Raw genomic sequence first — 23,098 nt, forward strand, 5'->3', positions numbered from 1 at the left:
TTTTAAGAAAAAGCGCTGCCAAGCAGACAGGTGAGCAGGTGCCTCAGCAGCAGCTGGCATGAGGGCACTGCAAGACAAACCTCACCCTTCCTACCCTCTGGCCACCCATGGCTTGCAATACGTGTGTATTTTGCATCTTGGTCTCACCAGCTCCTTCCACTGTATCTGAGAAAGAACCAGAAATGAGATCCATGGTGCCCTGTTAGCTTGCCGTCTCTTTAGGATCGGGTTGGACTTCGTGCTCTGTGTCTGGATGGTGCCTGGCAGGATGGGGTAGGGCCTTGGCACATCTCCTGTATATGCTGCCATCAATTCTCTCCCACCGTGGGGTCCCGCTTGGGCTTGTCTCATTTGACACAGGCAACATACTGAGCAGGACGGGACAGCCCCTTCTGTAGACACACTGCTTCTTGATGCTGGCTCCACATGGACTTTAGTGTAAGAGTCCTGACCTTGCTGAGTCGTTTCACTGATTAATTTTGGGTGGTTTTGCTCTTCCTGTCAATATTTGTGTTTGCAGCAGTTGGGAGGCAGTGGGGTGGTAGCCCTGGAAAGCTCAGCTCATCTGTTTATCTGCCGGCCGGGATGGCTGCAGGATGACATCTGCATACCATTCCGCTGCGGATCACTTCCTCGCCCTGGAAGGTCGCGCTGCCTGCCGCTGCACCAGGGCGGCACAGCCCCGCGCCGTCCCTGCCATGGGGCCACGTGCAGGCACCAGCTGGGCAGGCGCTGAGCCCAGGACAAGACCCACTGGTTTCACAAAGGGTCAGACCCAGACAGAGACCTCGAGGGGGCCAGGAAAGGGGAGGTCACTTCCAGCACTGCCCAAATGTCACACAAGTGCCACTCCACCGGTATGGTGTTTGGTGTGGAGGAGCCGGCTGGCCCAGGCACCCACCTCAGCTGCTCCCTTTGCATTCCTGAGCTCCAGGTGTCTCCTCTGACTGTCACACATTGCAGATGGGGCTGTCCAGCTCAACACCTCTCCTTCTGGCAAGCTCGTGCTGTGTTAAAGAAAGCCAGAAAGCCTCCTTTTCTTCTGATTGCTCCCTCTTCCCAGTTCTTTTCTTGCCTCTGTCAGTTGTTCTTCTCCTTATATCTCTTCTTCAGATTTTGAACAGCCATTTATCAACAAGCCAGAGACCCTCCTCATCAGCAAGAAGGAGAACACTTGGGTACCATGCCTCGTGTCCATCCCTGATCTTAACGTCACACTGATCTCGGTGAGAGCTCAGCTCGGCCAGTGGGAGACTCTGGACCGAGATGTATTGCATTTGTTCTGCATTTGTAATTGCCTCAGTGGAAGTGGGACAGGCACTGCCAGGAATGGAAAATGCATGGGATACATTTTCCATGGAAAGTACAAGCCACTGGCTTCCTCGTTTTATTTGCTGGTTGAAGCTGTGCTGTCCAGTTCCCTTGGGCAGACCCCACGGGTTTCCTGCCAACCTTGCTTCTCTTCCCTGGAGCTCTATGAAACAAAACAAGACTTTGTTTTAATCCCATTTCCCCACAGCATCCCCTGTTTTCTCTGGTCTCTGTGATCTACAAACCCTCTAGGTGGTCGGCATCCCCACGAGGGAGGAGGCTGCAGCCCTGGGGCTGATGACTAAAAACAACTCTGTTATCAGTTTGCTTGTACTTTTTTTTTTTTTTTTTTACAATGCAAATACATCCTTCCAGGATGAGTGTTACTATTGTACAAAGGCCTCCAGGGACACTCTGGGGGCTGGGGGGCCTTTCCCTTGCCCGGGAAGGACACTACCCAAGGTCAGCACTCATCCCAGTGGGGCTGATGTTTGGGACATCAGCATCAGTTTCCTTAGCTATCACTATAAGTTTCCATTCCTGGAAGTCTCTGGCCCACTCTGCAGACGGGGAGGCTCGTGGTGCAGGATACGGCTGCTCGACTGCTCGGGGTATAGGGGAGGCTGCGATTCCTAGATGACAAACCCTCGTGGGGAGAGGGCGGGAGGCCAGCACAGCATGATGCTGCATCGTTTCTTCCCACAAAAGGGATGTGCTAGCTAGCGTAAAGCCTGGAAGGGGTGGGGTGGGAATGTTGTTACCTTTTTATATCAGTTGGCAAAATGTTGATTTTTCCAGCAAAATTCCCTCATCCACCCAGACGGGAAAAGCACTTTATGGGACAACAAGAAGGGGGTGCAGGTACCCACACACTTGATCAGGGACTCCTTGTTCGTCCAGTGTGAGACTGTGATTGACAAGAAGGTCTTCAAATCCAATTTCTTCATCATCCATATAGCAGGTGAAGATTTGGGAAGGGGCTGGGGGGGCAGTTTGGATGGCTCTGAAGTCCATCAGTGTGGCTTATGGGTTTGTTATGGTCCTCTCTAGCCACATAGACTCTGCATGGTGCTTATATCTCCTCTACTGTATGCCAGGCAGAGATACACCAAGCAGCAGGAGGTCATACCCAAGCCTCCTGTAACTGCATAGTCTGCCTCAAAGAGTTAGTAGTTCAGAAATGTCTTTTTTGTTGCCTCTTCCACATCAGGGAGCGAGCTGTACGACATCCAGCTATATCCTAAGAAAGCCATGGAGCTGCTAGTGGGAGAGAAGCTGGTCTTGAACTGCACAGTGTGGGCTGAGTTCAACTCCGGCGTCCGCTTCCAGTGGACTTACCCTGGCAAACAGGTACCAGCAAACAGAGCGGCTCCTCGTGCACTGAAACACTTTCCTTTGAGTCGTCATCTTCTGCCCCTTCACTGTTCTTGGCATCGCTAGCAGGGCCAATGATCCTAACCATGCTGTGCCCTGGACATCTTGGTCAGACTGTTTCCCATTTTTTCTCTCCTGCAGCAGAAGGCAGGCAGAGATTAAAACCTTTTCCCTGGCAGCAAACACCCTCCTTTCTGAGGTGTTATTGCGCTGGGGCTCTCCTGGGCAAACACTGGCTTCACTTCCACCAGTGCAAATCCAGAGCAAACATCGCTGGCTTAAAAGGAGCTATTCTAGCCACACAGCCCTGGTTACCAAGAGCCTGTGAGGGGGTCCCTTCCCTGCTGTGTTTTCCCCCTGTGGTAGACTCTGGCTCTTTGAAGAGTCAGACGGGGGATCCCCTGAGGACATCACTCTGTTCACGTACCTATAGGGCTCTCAGCCCAGATACTGGGCTGCAGATCAGTGCAAACCGTATGCTAAACTTTGGCCCCAGCCTCAGGCGGTCAGTCACACAGGGCTCGTTGCCTTTCCATCCGTGAGGATGGTAGCCGGTGGCAGAGATGCCTGTCTGTGTAGAGGCAAGCACTGGACAGCGAGAAGTGCAGATGTGAGAAGCTCATCTGCATAGCCCCATCCCGTTGATGTCTTTCATCCCCTTCTCTTTGCTGTCTCAGACACAGAGGGCAGTGATGGAGCCCGAGCGCCGGTCCCTGCAGACGCACACAGAGCTCTCTAGTATCCTGACCCTGCACAACGTCAGCCAGCAGGACCTGGGCAAGTACACGTGCACTGCCACCAACGGCGCCCAGATGCTGGAGGAGAGCATCGATGTCATTGTGCACGGTATGGCACCTTCTGCTCCCTTGCAGAGCCACAGCCAGAGCCGAGCTGCAAGCAGAGCAATCCCCAGACTGCGTAGGCAGTGCTTGGTCCAAGGTTCAGTAGAGGGGCTCCTGTACCTCCATCCCACTCTGCTTTAGTGAGACCCAGCCTTCCTCCAGTCCCTCAGCCCTTCTGCACCCCAGCACCACACTGGGAGCACAATCACATTCAGGAAGGTGCCAAGATGACAACAGAGAGAAAACACCAAATCGACCCAGATGTCAGTGGGATGCCAGGACACACAGGTCTCATGGCCCTGCAGCAGATGCGGTGCCCCTGGCAGACGCACAAGGCACCGTCGGCACTGGGCAGCCATTCCCTGGCAGCAGAAAGTCACGGGGCAGCACAGCCTCCCTGCGGCCCCGATGGCTCCCAGCGGCAAGGCAGAGGCAGGTCTTCAGCTGCCAGAGTCTCAGTGCTGTGCTGGCCTGCCTGGCCCTGCCGAGCACCCACTCCCTCCTCTCCAGGGACCCCTCCCTGGGAACAGGGATGTGGAAGAGGTGCCAGGGGTCATATGGGTAGATGCGACAATAGTGAATTTTGGTTATTTTGACTTCAGTCTTGCAGAGTAGTTGTGATTTTCAACTGCACTGCCACAACACCCTGCTTGTCCTTCGTCCTTGCTGTCGGGCCCTGTGGGGAGCAGCAGAGCTTGGTGATAGCCTGTGCTCTTGGTGAGAGCCTTCGTGCTCTCCTTTCCTCCATGCTCACCTTTTTTCTTGCAGAAAAGCCCTTCATCAATGTGGAATGGAGGAAGGGCCCCGTGATAGAAGCCACCGCAGGAGATGAAGCTGTGAAGCTGCCGGTGAAAGTCGTGGCTTACCCTCCACCAGACTTCCAGTGGTAACGCACCTTTCTTAGCCTGAGCCACCCTCTCCTCTCCTCCTTACCTCTGCCAAGTAGAGAAGCCTAGCCTGGGCCTTCTTGCTAGGTCCCTCTGTGGCCAAGATTGTCCCAAATGTCACTTTTGTCCACCCATGGGGGTCATTTCTCCCACCTGTCAGCTGCACAGCTTGGGATGGGAAGAGGGGAGATCTGGGGGAGAAGCAGCAAAGGTCCTGGCCTGACTTGGCAGCTCTGCACTATCTGGAGGGGACAAGTGGAGCTCCCACAGGAGCTGCCCCTCATCCCCCTGTAGTGAGGATCACAGTTGCTCAGAGGAGCAAGAGAGTGGGCCAGGTTGTGCACCGCATCATGCTGCACTTCCACCAGAGCTGGCTGGGAGCTTTGCACCTACATACTGCTCAGGGCAGACCTACAACATCCCCAACCCCACACACACATCCATATGAGACAATGCACGGACCCGTCAGGTCCAGGGAAAGCCCAGAGGTCTCTCCAGAGAGTCTCTCCCAGCACTAGCAAGGGGCATTCTGACTGCGCTGGAGTGGGGAGCAGCAAACCCCTGCCCATCTGCCAGTGGGACACTTCCTCCCCATGGCTGCATTTTCTCTCTGCCTCCCTGCAGGTACAAGGACGGGAAGCTAATTCCCAAGCAATCTCAATCTTCAATGCAGATCAAGGATGTGTCAGAGCAGCACGCTGGGACATACACGCTGGTTCTGCGGAACAGGCTGGCGGGGCTGGAGAAGCACATCAGCCTCCAGTTAATTGTCAATGGTAAGGGAGGGGACCAGGGCTGGGGCTGGGGGGAGAGCGCTGAGCCCATGGCCCCAGCCTTTGAGCTGCTCCGAGAACAAGTCCCCACTGCTGTTCTAAAGCAGTTGGTACCCACGTCGTCTCTTCCTCCTGCATCGCTGAGGGATGCTCTGGTTACAGTGAGGCTGTTCCCTTGTGGCCAGGGCGATACAGCACAGTTTTGTTCCTGGCTCCATCACTCTGGGTAGGATATGTCCTTGCTCAGGGGCTGTTTCCCAGCTGCAGTTAGAGAGGCTGCTGAGGGTGACCCTGACTGATGTGGACTTGAGGGCAGGGCAGCTGCAGCACACATTGAGCCTGGAGCTGGAGCAGTTCCTCTGGACTGGAAGCTCCCAGGGAATTTTCCCCCAGCAGAAACTGGTCCCTGTTGTGCAGGAACCAGGTGCCAGCACGGAAATGCTGGAAGGGCACTGCTGCTTGGAGATTTGTGTCCAGCAGGTTCTGTAGCCCTGTGCCTGGGGATGCCAGGCCGTGCTTTGAGCCCTGCAGCATCCAGACAGTCACACCCTGCAGATGAAGGAGAAATGACCTCACTTGAATCTGCCTAAGTATAACCTGCTCTGCCTTGCAGGCCTGAGCTCCCCAGGAGCTGCCCTGAGAGCCCTAGTGCTTTAGTGCCCGGTGTCTCTAAAGACGGGCTGTGCCTGGCCTGGGGATGCAGCAGCTGAGCCCGTGGCCGCTCATGGTGTCACTCTGATCCTTGCAGTTCCTCCGCGCATCCATGAGAAGGAAGCATCTTCCCCAAGCATCTACTCCCGGAGGAGCCCCCAGGCCCTCACCTGCACGGTCTATGGCATCCCGGCACCTGAGGTGATCCAGTGGCAGTGGAGGCCATGGATGCCCTGTCGGATGTTCTCCCGACGCAGTCTGTAAGTGCAGTTTCTTCCAACACTCCTGTCTTATCAGGCCACCAGTGCGGCATTATGGGCTCCTTGTGACTGTGGCTGTGTCCCAGATCCCATCTCACTTTTGCTCTCCCAGCCACGATGTGGCAAGAGAAGCACAGCGCCAACTGACAGCTCGGAGCACTGTATACCCACTCACTCTGTGGAGAGGCAGAGTGGAGCCCACCAGAGATACTTGTCCTTCATGTGGGAGTTTTGCCCAGCCTGGCTGGTCCCAGCCACCAAGGGCTTCCACAGCTTCCCCTATGTCCTCGGCCATCTGCATCTGGCAGGGGATGTCTGTGGCCTGGCCACACCTCACAGCACCTGCAATAAAACCGCTGAGCATGTGCTAATCTAATGGGGAAACTGAGGCAGATTGCAGGAGAAATTGTCACAGCCTCTTGGTGAGATCCTGAGACAGCAGCTGGGGCTCATCCCATTCCTGCCCTTAAGGTCCCTGTGGTTTTTTTAGTCCTTTGTCTTCTGCTGGATAATGATGGAACCAAAAGTGCTCACAGGCAGGGGAGCAGAGCTGCTGTGTGCAGGGAAGAGTTGCTGAATCCAGGGAAAGCACAGGATCTCTGCAGCTGCCAGGATGGTTTGCCAGGAGGGTGTTTGTGCAGGCAGCACCAATATGTAGGCAGGAAGGGTGCGTGCCCACTGCCCATGCCCTGGGAAGCTGGGGCAGCACCAGGCAGGGCTGCAGTGGCATTTTTTAGCAGCAGTCTCACAGGAAGAAGGAAAAGGGATGCTGAAGAGTTGTAGCCAGAGCAGTCAGGGCAGAGGACATCAGGGTGCCTGGAGGAAGCCAGGTCCCGCAGCCCTGTGCAGGCTGCTGCCAAGCCAGGGACACTCTCCCTCACATGCAACTACGCTGTGGCCCTGTCAGGAAGCAGAGGGGCCCATGAATTATGAGCACTGTCTCCCAAGGCCACCATATTTCTGCCTAGCATAGCTCCAGAGGATGCAGGAGGCTTCTTTCGAGCTTCCTGTTGTTTACACAGCTCAATGATGTGCTTGCCCTGCTGAGTGCTCTGCCCCTTGCCACTGCTCTTGGGCACTCAGCTCCCCCCTGCTTCCCTGCCACCATAAGCCCTCTCTCTCCACACCTCCTGCCTTGGATTTTGGGCAGACTGTCCCATCTCCCTGCCCCTCCTGCGTTTCAGAAGCACCCTGCAGGCTGCAGCATCCTGGCTCCCTGACAGATTTGGGCACTTCTCCCCGCTCACCTGTCTCAGCCCGAAGAGGTACCACCCTGCGGCTATAAGACACCAGCAACATCTCTACTTGGGATATTTCCCTCCTTGTTGAACCAGGGGCAGAAGGAGCACCCTTGGGTGCTGCACCCTCTGCTTTCCAGGCCAGCATCCAGACTGTGACATCCCTGACTCACAGTCCCAGCAGGGGTTTAAGGCCTTGTTGCTGAGCAAAGTAGCATCAAGAACTGCCCCAGGCACACATGAATGGATTTCACCCCTGCCTTTCTCCACCCCTAGCAAGGAAGGATGAAACCACAGACCTGGGGGTGAAGATACTGCCTAGGACACCAGTATCCATTCCCTGCCTCAATTTTCAAATCCATAGATAATGATTGCCTTAGTAGTGATTGCAGAGCACCCTTATAAAACACATTGGAACTGTATAACCAAGAGACCCAGGAAATTTTGCAGAATCAGAGGACAGGGGCATCAGTTCTCAGACACAATGCTATTTTTGCTGCCTTTTTCCCACTGACCCTCTCTCCATCTCTCTCTTCTTCCTCCTGCTCCATGGCTGCTGGATTAGCAATAGCAGGCACCGGGCAGCAAGGCGCCATCAGCGGGACCGGATGCCCGAGTGCAAGGACTGGAAAGATGTGTCACAGCAGGACGCGGTGAACCCCATCGAGAGCATTGACACCTGGGTGGAGTTCGTGGAGGGGCGGAACAAGGTGAGGGTGTAGCCCAAACCCATCCCAGATCCCAGAGTGGGAAGCTGGAGACAGGCACCCTCAGAGGCGTCCTTTGCGATCAGCCAGCAAAAGTGGCCTGGAAACGAGCCTGGCAGAGCCAGATTTGGGGAGGGCTTCACACCTCTGCTTCTAAAGTAAACCATCAGCGGCCGCCCCCAGCTCTGGGGCTCCGCAGTACCAGGCAGCCCCAGGGCGAGGGAGAGCTGTCATCTTTGAGAAATTACCCCGTGTCCAGAGAGGCTCCCACTGGGGCTGACTGCGCAGGAGGGTTTACACTGATCGCTGTGAACGCAGGGCACCCAGCTAGGGAGGGCATGGGGGACGTGTGCCATGGGCACTCCCGGGGCCACTTCTGAGCACTCCTGCTTGAGCTGTTTTGGGAAAGCCAAACCCCACAGAGCAGCCTGGGCAGCTGGGAAAGGAGAGCAGGAATCACAGACTGACCAGGAAATCTCTGGCTTTGGGAACGTGCATGTGTGTAGCGGGACATTTCATCCAGCTGTCCCCATCCCAGTGGGGGCAAGGGTGGTATGGAGATGCTGGTGTCCATCCGCTGCAGGTTTGTGAGTGAGAGCACGTGTACCCCACAGAGCCCACTGCTCCATCACAGCATTTCCTCTCTGGAAGGAACATTTCTCCCTCATTGCAGCGTGTGACCTGCAGCCGGACACTGCTTGCTGCCTGTTTCTTGCCGTCTCTCTGGTAGCCACAAGTGTCAGGTCTGCGCCATGACGGGGTTCCTGTTCCCGCTGGTGTCAGGCACTAGCCGCCCGCAGAGGGATGCAGAACAAACAAATGGGCCCCCATTTCCGAAAGTCACTTCCTGTTTTCCTACACACCTCCAAAGGCACTTCCCGTTCCCTGGCCTGGCCGGGAGTTCGTCACTCTGCCAGAAGGGTGGCAGGGGCAGATGCTGCTCCTCCCAGAGTGCCGAATGGAGAGGCAGAGATCAGTGCCCCCTGGGGAGGTGAGCAGGGGTGGTGGGAGCTCCTGGGTGAGAAGCCCTTGTGTCCCCCTCCAGATGTGACTCTCACCTTGGTCCCTTTTGATCTTTCCCTTTTTTCCTCATTCCTTGTCCCTCTTTTCTTCCTCCTATTCCTCAGCTGTGTCCTTCTCATTCCATCTATTTGGTTGTAACTGTCCTGGAGGTCCAACTTAGGTTGTGCAGTCCAGGGATGTGCAAGAGCTCTGGGAGAAGAGAGCTCTTCCACTTGCAGTGGGATGCTATGTCCTCAAATTCGCTTCCTCTCCCTCTTCTCCTTTCTGCGTGCCTTCTCTTACAATGCTCCTCTGGTCTTTATTCTGTCCAGAAAGGCCAGAATGAGCCACAGGGTGTGCAGTGCACAGCCATGCATTGCAGACAGCGGGATGATGTCAAATCCCAACTCAAACGTAATGATGCAAATTAGAAGGAAAATCCACAAGAAACAGGAAAGGCAGCACACAAAAGTGCCAGCAATAGGGTCACTTCAGCTGTATTGAATAACCCCAAGAAACGGAAAAGGCAATGTACAAAAGTACTAGTAATAAGGTCACTTCAGCTGCATTGAATATGCACTGAATGAATGACTGTTGCTTCTGATTAACACAAGCTAATGCATTGCCACTTAGAACGGAAATGCCTCCCAAAGTCTATGGGACGAATAGTAAAGGCAAAGTAATTTCCCAGTAGGAACACAATTTTTTTGCATTTTAAACATTGTCTCATTATAGGGATTTTTGCATGCGATTAACTTGTCATTTAAACTGGGAGGGAGGAGAAACCTGTGCTTCAAACTGCAGATCTCCTCTAAGGGGAGTGCTTGTAACACATTTGGCAGCTCACACATGTGCAGCGTGAGCAGGGAGGAGGAGAGCAGCCTGTACTCCCCAGCTGCCTTTCCTGGCTTGTTTGGAGGCAGCATCTCCTGGGCCCATGCTCCCAGGACAGCAGCCTGGCTGTTTGCCCACTCTCAGTCAGGACTTGCTGGAAGGAGGGAGGAGGAAGCTTTTAGGACCATGTCTATGTACACTTGGAATTTAAAGGGAGAAGATGACAGCTTTTCCTGAAAAGGTGAGAGCTGGGATGCTTTTCACAGGTTTGATTTCCCCTTATGGATAAAAGGAGTGCTTGCAGGTCTGTAAGTACCTGTAAACTCCACTGAACTCTGTGGGACACTAAGTAGTCACTTAACTGCAGAGAGCTCAGGGAATCAAAGCCTTGGTGTCCTTTTCCTTTCTCCCCACTGTTATAAAGCTTGGCAGGAGCTTAGCCATCCCCTCAGCCCTGCATCGTGTTCATGTCCCCCTTGCTGGGCACCGGCCTGTCCCCATGGTGACCTGAGGGGCTTAGCAAGAAGTTTGCTCCCGTGGAGAGGCATCTATGTTGGCTGGGCTCCGTAAAAAGGAGATCAGAAATAAAACCACATTGCTGTTGCTAGAGCCAGCAGATGGGGCTTGAATGCACAAAGGGCTATTGAATAAGGGGATATTTTTGCATAACCCTTTCCCAGGTACAGCTGCTGCGGGCGGCCAGGCTTGCTGTGGTGCTTTGCTGTCTGCCAGAGAACAGCACTGATCCTGTTTCTCTTCCCTCTTGCTCTTCCTAACTCCTTCTTATGCTCTCTTCCCCCATCAGACAGTCAGCAAACTGGCCATCCAGGAGGCCAACGTCTCAGTCATGTACAAGTGTATTGCCTCTAATAAAGTGGGTCGAGATGAGCGGCTGATCTACTTCTACGTGACCAGTGAGTACTGCAGACGTCCCCTCCACCCGCATCAGCCAAGCTCTCTGCTTGAAATAGGCAGGTCCCTAGACCTGCCGGGTCCTCTCATTCACAGTTAGCGCCTTCAACAGTGACCAGGAGGTCAGCAGGAAAGCAGGGCTACCCCAGAGCTCTGCTGAGTGGCAACAGCCTTGGAGCCCTGGCAGCAGATAGCGCGGGCAGAGTTTGGCAGGCAGACCCGGGGATGAGCCGGCGCTGCCTATGGCCAGGTCCTGGAGCAGCCCTGGCAGGTCCTGGGCTGGGGACGTCGTGCTGGCTGAGGCCCAGGCAGCTCCCTGGGCTTTGGACGTGTCTGGTCCAAGAGCATCCTCTAGCGGCACTGCCTGCCCCCCCCCACCCCAGGGTCCCCACGGGATTTTGGTGGTGGGAGGAAGCCGAGAGCCTGGCAGTGTGGGCTGGAGTTGTGGCCCCTACGGGGCTGCATAAGCTTCCTGCCAGCGGTACCCCGTGCTGGCGGGAGTCTGTCCCTGTCTGCTGGGGACAGGGAGCCTGGCAAGGGCACAGCAGAGGCCTCTCTTCATGCCCCTCTGGACAGAGCCCAGAAGCCTGGGCTTATGGCTCTCACAGGTAGTACCTGTGCTGTCAGAGCCACCAGCTTTTGTGGAGGTAGATGAACATCTTCAGTCAGTGCTCCAGTAATGCTCTGCATGTGCAGTTGTCCAGCCTGGCTGTGTAACTGCCTGCACGTATAAAAGCAGGTATGTGTGCAATCCAGAATGCTGCAGCTGAGCTGAGAGCAGTAACAGCCTAATTCAGACCTCCCAGACTTGTTTCACTTGTGACCTCATCTTAATTTGTCCCTGGGACTTCAGCATATCCCTTAGCACTCACTGGGCTTAAGCTGTTGGTTCCTAGAAGTTTGCATGTCACAGTTCTGCTCTAGATTGGTTTCCTTTACCCTGGCTGAGGACAGGGAGGTCTCAGAGAGCTGAACCCAAGTAGACAATTTCATTGTGTCTGGCAGTTCAGCCATAAAAATTCCTTCACATGTGCATTTCCTTCCTGAAAGCCATTCCAGATGGGTTCGAGATTGAGACCCAGCCCTCAGAAGAGCCCATAGAGGGGCAGGACCTACAGCTGAGCTGCAATGCAGACAACTACACCTATGAGAACCTGCAGTGGTATCGGCTGAACCTCTCCAAGCTCCATGACGAGGAGGGCAACCCCCTTGTGCTGGACTGCAAGAACGTCCACCACTATGCCACCAAAATGCAGGGGGAGCTGCGCTTCCAGCCTGACTCCAACGATGCGACCTTGCTGCTCACCATCCCAAACATCTCTCTGGGCGAGGAGGGAGACTACGTCTGTGAGGTGCAGAACCGGAAGACCCGGGAGAAACACTGCCACAAGAAGTACATCTCTGTGCAGGGTGAGGGTCCGCAGGGCAGGCGGGAGTGACGGAGGAGAGCTGGTGCTTTTGCTGTCATCAGCTTCCCAGTCTCTCCCCAGGAGAAGCCATGCAAGCGAGCTAAACTCCAGGTGGCAAAGGCAGGGCAACTGGGTTCTCAAGACACCCTTCAGCAGGGGTCAGAGACCCAAAGCCCCCCAGGAACACAGATATTCTTTTGATCAATCAGTTTCTCGTTTTCCCCTCCTCCTCTTTGTGCTGCTCCTCCAGCCCTGGAGATCCCCCGCCTCAAGCAGAACCTGACAGACATTTGGGTGAACGTCAGTGACTCCATAGAGATGCGCTGTAAGGTGGACGGCAACCACGTTCCTGAAATCAGCTGGTACAAAGACGAGAAACTGGTGGAAGAAGTGTCAGGTACAGTAGGCTGGGAGTGAATCAAAGGCAGGACATTGTGTCTGACGGCTAGAGAGCTCAACTCTCCTGGGTTCTGGGAGTTGCTCTGCCCAGGCAAAGGCACCCATTCTCTGAACTGGCTGAACTCTGGTTTTAATAATGTTCTGTCCCAGTTTGATGCAGTCTCACCAGCCAAGTCTGCCCTAGGGCCTGGATCAGCACTGTCTGCGCATGTGCACATTCAGCTGGAGAGCTGAGAAAGAGATAAATCATTCATCTTCTTACTCCAGCCCAGTGACTGGCACCTCTGCTCATGCAGGGACCAACCCAGATCCCATGCAAGGAACATGGGAAGGATCCAGGCACATTGCAGAGGGAAAGGAACAGGTCCTGGACCTGAAGCAGAGCTTGACACACCAGCTGGACTGCCTGGGCACCATCCCCATCCAGCATTGTCTGTGGGGGTTTCATCCCCCTCCATACACTGCCTGGGGAGGGCCCCTGCAGAGTATTTCTGAGGCCATCAGACCACAGAAGAGAGCCTCTACTAGCTGGTGCAATTTCATTCTGCCATCTAAAATGAACCAGCCAAAAAATAGGACCCTTATTTTGAGCCTGAATGAGTTCAGTATATTAATCCCCCCTCCCCATGAGTGACCACTCTGTGCCTTACAGGAATCGACCTGGCAGACTTCAACCAGAAGCTGAGCATTCAGAGGGTGAGGGAGGAGGACGCTGGGCTCTACCTGTGCAGCGTCTGCAATGCTAAGGGATGTGTGAACTCCTCGGCCAGCGTCTCTGTGGAAGGTACCAGCAGCCACAACACCCCTGGGGATGAAGGGGGCGGAGGGAGTAGGAGTGTGGCCAAGGTCCCATGCTTCTTTCCTGTGACACCAGGCAGCAGGAGCCAATGAAAGCCCCTCAGTCTTGCTGGTGGCATGGTGGTCTCGCAGTAGGATCTGTAGTCCAGAGTGTGCTTAGCTTGGGCAAACACACCTCCCCAGTCTCCCCTCATCCTGAAGCAGGCTGCAAGGGACGGCTAAGCTGGGGCACAGAATGGGAATCTCTGAAGATGCAGTTTCCCTTCCATCCCACAGGCTCTGATGACAGGACCAATGTGGAGATTGTCATCCTGATTGGGACTGGGGTTATCGCCGTTTTCTTCTGGATCCTCCTTATCCTCATCTTCTGTAACATCAAAAGGGTATGTGACTGTGTCTGTCCCAGGGCAGGGGAGGTGGCTTAGCAAGCTTGGGGCAACACCATTGGTGTGATGTGGGGCTTTAGTATCTGCTAAAAGGAGGTCATTGAGTGTTGCTTCACCTGCTCTCACTGCCAAGGACAAGGTGCATAAGGGCTGCAGTAAAGGAGGTAACAGGGAATGGCCTTTGCCAGGGGGAAGCAGGTCAAGGCAGGCAAAGGAACCAAATCCCCTCTGGGAGTCAGCACCCAGTGCAGGGAGGGCATCTCCTCACCCTTTGTGTTGGCTGATTCCTGCAGCCTGCCCACGCAGACATCAAGACGGGCTACCTCTCCATCATCATGGACCCTGGCGAGGTGCCCTTGGAGGAGCAGTGCGAGTACCTGCCCTATGATTCCAGCAAGTGGGAGTTCCCACGGGACCGCCTGCGCCTAGGTGAGCTGGGCCCCCTCCCTGCCACTGCGCGCTGCAGCCAAGGCTTCCCGCCAGCCCTTCAAACTCACCTTCCAGGTTTCTCACACACCTCTGTGTATTGAATGCCTTCTGTCTGCCTCAAGCTTCCCATCTTCTTCCCCAGACTGCCCCTAAAGCCCAGGCTGTGCCTGGGAAATCCAAGTCTTTAGGTCTGACTGCGGGCAGGTCTGAGCCACCTGTAAGCCCAGACTCTCCCAGTGTGCCGACACAGGCGTCACTGAGACCAGAAGACCTCTGGGCATGCTTTAAACCACATCCCCATATTCTTCAAGTGGCAATCTGGACAGAACAGCCCAGTCCACAGCAGGTACCCTGAGTTCAGGACCAGGATTGCATCCATTATTCTCCTCTTGCTGAGACACCCACCTGCAGTCTCTTCCCTCTGTTGGGAGGGTTCAGAGGGCTGCAGACTACCTTTGAGCACAGAGCAGTGACATTAGCCCTGGCTGCTCTGCTGCAAGGTGTCACATTTACCTTTCCCACACACTGTGCCCGAGGGCAACAAACAGCCCCTCACTTCTGCAGGGCCATTTCCTTCCTCTGCTTTGTCCATGCCAGCTGTCTCAGTTCCTCCCATCATCCTTTCTCTTATTCTTACCGACAGAGCAAGCAGCCACCTGGGAAGGGCACACGTTCCACTCCTTCCTTTTCCTTTATGATGTTTTTTCTTTCTTCTCCCCCTGGTTTCCTGTTGGGATTTTTGTTTTCTCATTCCATTCTGCCTGTGCTGCACCTGCCTTCCTTCACACTGCCTCTCTCCTTTGCCCATAGGTAAAGTCCTGGGTCACGGTGCCTTTGGGAAGGTGGTGGAAGCATCAGCGTTTGGAATCAATAAAAGTAATAGCTGTGAGACCGTAGCAGTCAAAATGCTGAAAGGTATGTGAACAGCGAAGCAGAATATGCACTCTGTGTGGACAGCAAAGAATGAGGCATCTGCCAGGGAACATCCACCCTGTAAATGCCTGTCTTTTGCATAAGGCTTTTGTTAAGGCCCAGCAAAATGTTTTATCTCCCACAAGCCCTCCTGGGTGCTTCTGTTTGAGCCAGCCCTGCACTAGGGGAAGAGGAGCTGGAGCCAGCTTTTTAATTTATGGCTTCTTGGCCTCCCCTTGTGGATGCTTCAGCCCCATTCAGCTGCACTGGGAGGCAAGTGGCAGAACAGACAGCAGGGATTTGGGGAACTCAGCTTTCAAGGAAATTTAACTGTCTGCAAAGGCAAAGAATGAAATCTGTCTCAAAGGACCAACAAGAAGCCCCTCTTTGGCAGGTCACTGAAGAAAGTGTTGGTCCCAATTGCCTTCTTCCAAATGTGCCTGTATTTCATGTTTATGGGCCAGGTTCAGAGCTGGGCAAGGAAGCAGGTTGCAGCTCTTACCAGCTCTGAGGGCTAAATTGGCTTTGCACCCAAAGCCTGGTCAATCCAGAGTGAGATTTTAAGCTTTTATAGCCACACTTTCAAACAGGCATCCAGAACATTATTCTGTAATTTGTCATCCAACGAAATACCGAGGCAGTCTCTGGCCAGCAGTGGCCTGTACGTGGAAACTGAGTCACAGCTCATCTCAGCAGTACTTACCACTGCAAGTGTACAGATGATCTGCACAGCAATTGCAGAGAGAAGCCTGGCTGTGCAAGGTTGCTTTACAGTCCTTTGAGGTATGGCTCTCACCTGGCCCATCAGCTGCAGTTCAAGAGGATGCTTCTCTCTCTCAGGCTAAATTTATAAACTCCCAAGTAAGGCAAAATGCGTATGGGGAAGCAGAGAAGTATGAAAAGGGCACACAAAACCAGAGAACAAACCCTGAGGGTAAAACGGAGGATCAAGAATTGGTGTGAATTAGGCACTCAGAGAGAAAATGCTGTACAGAGAGCTGGCAAGGGCACAACTCTGTGTTTGCTGTTGGAGAGGAATCATAAAAAGATGTTCTGGGTTTGAGCTGAGACAGCTCCTGTCTTCAATCATGATCAAAAGACTCAGATGCCTTTTGTTTCTAAATTTCCTTCAAATTGTTTTATGGCTTGTTATCTCTGTTTGGAGGCCGAAAGGGCAGAGATTCAAATGTCTATGTAAGCCTCAAGTGATCTTTTTGCCTGCACAACTATCATAAGGAAAAATCTGTTGGGCACAGGTTGTGTTGTCCTTTGCTCTGGGTCCCTGCACCTGCAGGGAGCACCCCACGCGTTACAGCAGGGATCCTGGGAGCTCCAGACAAGGCTCTGACATTTTATGTGGAAACATGCAATAACAAAATGTACCAAGGCTTTGGGGTCACAGCATCTTCAGCAAGACTCACATTAACACTCTGCTAAGAGAAGGGTGGCGAGGGGGAGTGAAAAGCTGTGAGGAGGCGTCATGACATGGTCTGTGTGTTTCCAGAGGGAGCTACGGCAAGTGAGCACAAGGCACTGATGTCAGAGCTGAAGATCCTCATTCACATCGGGAATCACCTCAATGTGGTGAATTTGCTGGGTGCCTGTACCAAACCCAATGGTAAATATCGCAGGGCAACAGGCTGTGCCTGCTCCCAGAGATTAGTGCTTGCCCCCTGTGTCCTTTCTGCTGGCCACGTGTGTGACTGCAGGGACATGTGGGGTTGTTGATGGTGTGTCTGTGTGCACTTAGGGCAGGTGCCACAGCTCAGTGGGGCTGCACGTAACATGAGTTGGGGCAAATTCTGACCATCCCAAGCTCTTATCTCCTCCCCGACCTTTGGTTTCTTCTCACCAGGTCCACTCATGGTAATTGTTGAGTTCTGCAAATATGGAAACCTCTCCAACTACCTGCGGACCAAACGGGAAGGATTCAGTCCTTACAGGGTAAGTAGCCTCCTTTGCCCCTAGGGACCTGTCCCATGGCTAGGGAAGGAAGGTGTAGCCTGAACATGATCTGACAATGGGACAAAGACACCCTCTGTCTAGCAGCAGGTCAACTTTACACAGTGATCTTGATTCATGTGCACATCAGGGAAATAATTTATTTCTGTAGTGGGGGATAGGTGCTTCCAGGCCAGAATTACAGTCTAAGAGCAGGGCAAGGCTGTGTAGCTCATGGGTGCAGGGGTTGCAATGTGTGTTGCCTACTGAGGTTTTTGGTTTGGTCTCTTTGCCAGGAGAAGTCTCCCAGGCTGCGTATTCAGGTCCAGTCCATTGTGGAGGCAGTGAGAGCAGACAGGAGGAGTCGTTCTGGGACTAGCGACAGCGCTATCTTCAACCGTTTTCTGATGCACAAGAGCCGGATAGCGCAGCCCATCCAGGAAGGTAATACTCCAGCCTTAGCAGTGGCTTCTCACCTGGCCACCAAAAAAATGCCAGACTTGGCTAACTCGGGAATGGGTAGGGAATGCCAGTGGGGAGCTGGGATCCAGCCTTGGAGCTGATCACTTCACTGTTGCATGGCAATTCCCTGCACAGGGCTATTACAGTCACCCTGTTGTCTCTTGTAATAGACTCTTGAAACCCAGAAGGGAGGATTCAGTCCCTTTGGATTCTTTTAGCCTAAAGAAAGGAGAATTGAGGGGGATCTCAGTGAGTCCTCCCTAGGACAGGAAGGATGAGCTGACCTTCCAAGTCCCTTCCAGTCCTGTTCCTCACAACTCTGTCTGACTGATGTGTGCTGGAGGCTGGACTCATTCTCCTCACACGAGTAGGTTCCTGCTGTGTGCTTTCTGCCACCTAAGCAGAAAATCCCAGAGGGGAGGTGGTTGCCTCAGTTAGCACTGAGGACCAGCTGTATCTCACCAAGAGGCTGGTTGTATACTGCAGTCCTAGAGAGAGGCAAGGAGGATAAGAGACCGCTCATGGTCTAATAATTTTCTTGTACTCCTGGACAGTGGATGACTTGTGGCAAAGTCCCTTGACAATGGAAGACCTGATCTGCTACAGCTTCCAGGTAGCACGTGGCATGGAGTTCCTGGCATCCCGAAAGGTGAGTTCACCCTTTCCTGTGCAAGGGGAGAGGGGTGCTTTGCACTTTCTGATGGTGGTTCCTGACCCTCTGATCTTGCCCCTTCCTCTTCATGTGCCATCAGTGCATCCACAGAGACCTGGCGGCTCGCAATATCCTGCTGTCGGAGAACAATGTGGTAAAGATCTGTGACTTCGGCCTGGCCCGGGACATCTACAAGGACCCCGACTATGTCAGGAAAGGCAGTGTGAGTGCCATCTTCTCAGACTCTACACAGATTAGCTCCCCTTGAGGTGTTCATAAACTACTACAGGGATGGAATAAACTGAGGAAAATATGAAAAAGGACTGGAACCACTTGTGTGGCTGGGACCAGGAACCTTTAGCCCAATGATGTATGTGCTGTCCTCCTCCTCCTCCAGCAGACCTCTGTCTCCTTCCTTCTGCCCTTCAGCCTGTCATTAATTTACTCTTCTTTCTTTGTACTCTTTCCTCCTGCTTTCAGTGTCTCCTTCCCTCCCTCTGGCCTAACCAAACCTCCATTTCTCCACGGAGAGAGGAGCAGGGCTATTGGCTCTGGTTTACTTTCATCCCTTTCATCCCATTGCTACAAGAAGGGCTGTCCTGGGACACATCCCTGACTGAATGTTTATGCCTTGCCTCTCCCTCCTACAGGCCCGTCTCCCACTGAAGTGGATGGCTCCAGAGAGCATCTTTGACAAGGTGTACACTACCCAGAGTGATGTCTGGTCCTTTGGAGTCCTCCTCTGGGAAATCTTCTCACTAGGTGAGTGCTAGTGAGAGTCACATGCTGCTGTGGGAGACCTCTCTTCCCACATAGCAGCTTGGTGAGTGAGTCTGCAGGAGGCCCTGACACTCTGAAGAATGTCTAAGGAGTGATGCAAAGAGACATTGGTGTAGGCGAAAAAAAATATGGCTGCCATATCCACCCATGAACAGGGTGATGGGGAGACAGGCATGCAGAGGTGGTCTCCAGCTCACTGAGGCAGAGGGGCCTGTCTTGGGCAACACCAAGGACTTGGGCTGTGTATGAGAAGTTACCACATCTCCCAGTGTTTTGGGAGGAAGGGCAGTCTCAGAGGATTGCTTTCTGATGGCATATTTCACATTCCCACCCCTCTTCGAACCTCCTTTAGGGGCATCTCCATACCCTGGAGTCCAGATCAACGAGGAGTTCTGTCAGAGGCTCAAAGATGGTACCAGGATGAGAGCCCCAGAGTACGCCACAGCAGAAATGTGAGTCAGAAACCTTACAGAGCCCAGCATTGGTGAGAGCACAGCAGTCTGTGGAACGGTAGAAACCTCCCAGATTCCAGGGCAGGACAGGCCCCTCTATGGGATGCAAAGACCTTTCAGCCAGGGTGGGGGATAAGCCCACCCCCAACACATCCTTTGCTCCAAGCAGCTGCCTGGAGGGCAAGCCAGATGGATTCAAACCAGAGCTCTCTAGGTACCCACCTTTGCCTACCCACACTGGGATAGGTCTGTAGGTGGGCAATGTGCTTTCCTGCTCTAAAGGGTGTCGGAGGTGTCCAAATTAGCTCCTTGTGCACTGTTATGTTCAGTGCATAATGAACCAACCCCCTTCCAGTAGGTCCACACGGCCATTGCGCTGGGGGGTGCCAAGCTTTCCTTCACAGTGCAGGTACATGCTGTCCCAGCAGGCACCATGTGGGTGGGAGATGCAGAGTGGGGTAGGAGGGGGATTCTGTGGCATAAAACCAGTATCTCTTCTTGGCAGTTACCGTATAATGCTGACCTGCTGGCATGGTGATCCCAAGGAGAGACCAACCTTCTCTGACCTGGTGGAGATACTGGGGAACCTTCTTCAGGAAAACGTCCAGCAGGTGAAAACCTGTGTCCCTGCTAAGCTCCAGAGAGCTCTTTCTTCTCCCACCAATAGCTCCCTTGCTGTGCCCTCCTCTGACTCCCTGGCCGATGCAATACCTTTGCATACGCCAAGGGATAACACAGGGTTTCCTGGATCAGGGGGATCTGTTTCCCAGAACTACCAGAGAGCTCATTTCTGCGTTAGCCTTCTTGCTGCATCCTAATATAGCTCCACTTCTTGCAGGGCGAGTACCCTCTCAGTCGTCATTCCAGTATTTCCATCCTAATCCCCAGATGATTATATGAAATTTTTCAGCTGAGTCAAGGCCCTGGCACTCCTGCCTCCCACACGCCTGCATAATGAAAACCAGGACTTCACCAGGGTTTCTGAAACTCTATCCTCAGATCTAAATGTCAGGGGCATGTGAACCAAACAACTGTTCCGTTACAGCAGTCAGATACACAAATTTTTCTGAAACTATTACTAATCACTGCCATGCAGGAACTCACTAGGACTTTTAAATGCGATGAGCGTGCAGCTCTGATTTTAACATTCTCTTGATGTTCCATTTCATAAGACAATGGCTAAATACGTAAATACAAGTACTGTCACATCCTGATGTCCCTGATTTTAACCTTTCAGCACTGGATCCCAGCACAGGCATGACTAAGCTAGAACAATGTGACCCTGGAGCCACAGTGCTCTGTCCGTGTAGGCTAGAGAACTGCAGGTGCCATAGGATTGGGTTGTTTTCCTGCTCACACACGCCTCCATGTACCTGCAACAGTAACAGCTACTTCATGCAGAGGGCGCAGAAATCCTCCAGCCAGATATTTTGTCCCAGAGAAACAAAAGACAAACTAAAAATTTTCCTCCCCCTCTCTGCCAGCTTCTGCTTGTAGAGCCCTTTCTTGTGGGAAAGCTCTCCCCTTCTTCTAAGGCCACTCACTGTTGTTCTTACCAGGAAGGGAAGGATTACATCCCACTGAATGACTCTCACAGCTCAGAAGATGATGGTTTCTCCCAGGTGCCTTCCTCTGCCCAGCAAAACTCAGATGAAGAGGACTTTGACATGAGGATACGCTGCCACAGCCTAGCAGCAAGGTGAATCCCCTCTTAAAAGGGCAGAGAGAGCCCAGCAGGCAGCCAGCAGCCTGAGCTGTAAGGGAGCCTGGGGGATATGGGGAGAACCTGTAGCAAGAGGTTGGAAAAATCCCAGGTGATGAGGTGTGATCCAAGCATTTAGGCCACAGCATCTTGCTTATAAAAGCAAACTCACTTTCCTTTGCTGATGAGAAAGAGCCCTTGATGTGTAAGCCTATGGCATTCCTTCTTCTGCCTCCAGCTACATTGCCAGAGCACCACGTCCCACTAAAGGCATCATGGCTTGTCAGGTAGATGAGGAAAGAAGGTGTCAGCTGCCCTTCTGATAGCTCAGGAGCTTCATCCTATTTATTCCTAACCCAAGCAATTAGGCTTAGGCTTCTCGTCTCCGGGGAGCTGTGATAGTGTGATGCCTGGGACCTATATGACATTACTCTGCTTATGCAGAGTAGAGAGGTAACCAGGCCCTGATTCAATCAGGAAGTCTGGGTGCTCCCCACTGCAGAAGAAATACAGGGTTCAGAGGCCTAAGGTGACCCTATTCCTCTCCCAAAATCCATCGTTTGGGTCATCCACCTCCCTGCAGACTTTGGTTGCACAGAGAGGAGGTCGGGTTCAGATCCTGTTTATTCAGGACATTGACTCTGTTGGTTTTACTGAATACAGTATGCTTCTGTTGGCAGATACTACAACTGTGTCTCGTTCCCTGGTTGTTTGACGGGAGGAAATCAGATCAGGTGTCCATCCAGGATAAAGACATTTGAAGAGTTTCCCATGACACATACAATGTACAAGGCACACCCGGTGAGTAGCACCTGAGTGGGGTTGAGCAAGGGGCAAAGAAATGTTCAGCTGTTTCCTGACACCTTTGCTGTTAAGACCATGGAAGGAAAATCGCTCCTATCTAATGTCAGTCTGTCTGTGTCATTTCTGTTGAGTCCGTCCAGTGCTATGCACATTCATTTCTCCACCTGGCACATAGGGGTTTCTCTGCAGCGCAGCTTGTACTGCCTAAGTGTGAAATAGGGAAGTTAGATCTAGAAGCAAGGATTATAAAGGACCTCAGAGAAGAGCCTGCTCTTCACTCTTCTGAAATCTATGAATATGGCCTGGTTAACTGTACTGAAATCCAGCCAGGACTAGATAAATCCAGAATGTTTGTCTGGAGCTCCCCTCTCCTGACCCACACAGCAGTGTGCAGTGGGGGCCCTCCTGGCCTCTCTGAACTGGGCTGGTACTTGTACCTTCTGTAGTAGCAAAACTCAAGTCATACCCTTAGTCTCAGAGGAATCTCTCACAGATTTAATGGTAATACGTGTTCCAGGCAGGGAGCACTCTTTTTTTTTTTTTTTTTTTTTTTTCCCAAAAGTGGCACTGAACTGCACACACAAATCCTACCTTTGTATGCACTGCTTTTAAGAAGGCACCTAAGAAAATCAGTTCCAGCAAGACCGTGGAGAATGCTGGTAAAGTGCCCCTACTCCTTTTTTCCCATCACAGATATACATGATCTCATGTCCTGAATGATTCCTCCTCCCTTCCCACTCTGATCAGTTGACAGGGATGTTACTGATAACTCCTGTTGCTTCCTTCCAGGACAATCAGACAGACAGTGGGATGGTTCTGGCATCTGAGGAATTTGAGAGGATAGAAAACCGACACAGAAAAGAAGGTGGATTCAGGTACTCCTTAAGTCTAGCCACTCAGACCTCCCTGCTGCCAAATGCAGACCAGGAGGCAGCTCCTGGTGTCTCCCCATAGGGTATACCTTTGGCGCTCCCAGCAGCAGCAGGGCTATGGGCCCTGAGCCAGATAAGTCCGTGCAGACATTAACAAGAGGCAAAAAGCACAAAGAACAGACCTGCCTGCTCTTTCTAGGGTTTAAAAATATAAACTGTGTCTACTCAATGAGAGTGTGTCCGTTAAGATAATGAGGCACAGTGGAGTGATGGTGTTCAGATGACTCTTAAAGCTTATTGACATTTTCT

At 52.9% G+C, this 23,098-nt stretch overlaps 1 protein-coding gene across 3 annotated transcripts in view; it reads left to right on the forward strand.

The window, feature by feature from the left end:
• FLT4 (fms related receptor tyrosine kinase 4) overlaps positions 1 to 23,098 on the forward strand; it is a 60,096-nt gene that overhangs the window by 31,903 nt on the left and 5,095 nt on the right. The window contains exons 4-29 of one of the 3 annotated variants that reach the window (XM_075766342.1): positions 1,114 to 1,226; positions 2,110 to 2,272; positions 2,522 to 2,661; positions 3,363 to 3,531; positions 4,296 to 4,413; positions 5,039 to 5,190; positions 5,936 to 6,098; positions 7,902 to 8,046; positions 10,685 to 10,793; positions 11,842 to 12,201; positions 12,451 to 12,597; positions 13,252 to 13,383; positions 13,674 to 13,780; positions 14,077 to 14,212; positions 15,023 to 15,127; positions 16,629 to 16,742; positions 16,980 to 17,068; positions 17,362 to 17,509; positions 18,082 to 18,176; positions 18,280 to 18,402; positions 18,830 to 18,941; positions 19,312 to 19,411; positions 19,917 to 20,022; positions 20,971 to 21,110; positions 21,794 to 21,914; positions 22,707 to 22,792. In XM_075766342.1, the coding sequence (XP_075622457.1) occupies positions 1,114 to 1,226; positions 2,110 to 2,272; positions 2,522 to 2,661; positions 3,363 to 3,531; positions 4,296 to 4,413; positions 5,039 to 5,190; positions 5,936 to 6,098; positions 7,902 to 8,046; positions 10,685 to 10,793; positions 11,842 to 12,201; positions 12,451 to 12,597; positions 13,252 to 13,383; positions 13,674 to 13,780; positions 14,077 to 14,212; positions 15,023 to 15,127; positions 16,629 to 16,742; positions 16,980 to 17,068; positions 17,362 to 17,509; positions 18,082 to 18,176; positions 18,280 to 18,402; positions 18,830 to 18,941; positions 19,312 to 19,411; positions 19,917 to 20,022; positions 20,971 to 21,110; positions 21,794 to 21,914; positions 22,707 to 22,792 (3,493 nt within the window). The remainder of the gene's footprint in view (positions 1 to 1,113; positions 1,227 to 2,109; positions 2,273 to 2,521; positions 2,662 to 3,362; positions 3,532 to 4,295; positions 4,414 to 5,038; positions 5,191 to 5,935; positions 6,099 to 7,901; positions 8,047 to 10,684; positions 10,794 to 11,841; positions 12,202 to 12,450; positions 12,598 to 13,251; positions 13,384 to 13,673; positions 13,781 to 14,076; positions 14,213 to 15,022; positions 15,128 to 16,628; positions 16,743 to 16,979; positions 17,069 to 17,361; positions 17,510 to 18,081; positions 18,177 to 18,279; positions 18,403 to 18,829; positions 18,942 to 19,311; positions 19,412 to 19,916; positions 20,023 to 20,970; positions 21,111 to 21,793; positions 21,915 to 22,706; positions 22,793 to 23,098) is intronic. The other 2 variants (XM_075766341.1, XM_075766343.1) reach the window with 2 other exon arrangements.

The sequence above is a fragment of the Balearica regulorum genome, chromosome 14, assembly GCF_011004875.1.
Source record: "Balearica regulorum gibbericeps isolate bBalReg1 chromosome 14, bBalReg1.pri, whole genome shotgun sequence".
Taxonomy (NCBI): domain Eukaryota; kingdom Metazoa; phylum Chordata; class Aves; order Gruiformes; family Gruidae; genus Balearica; species Balearica regulorum.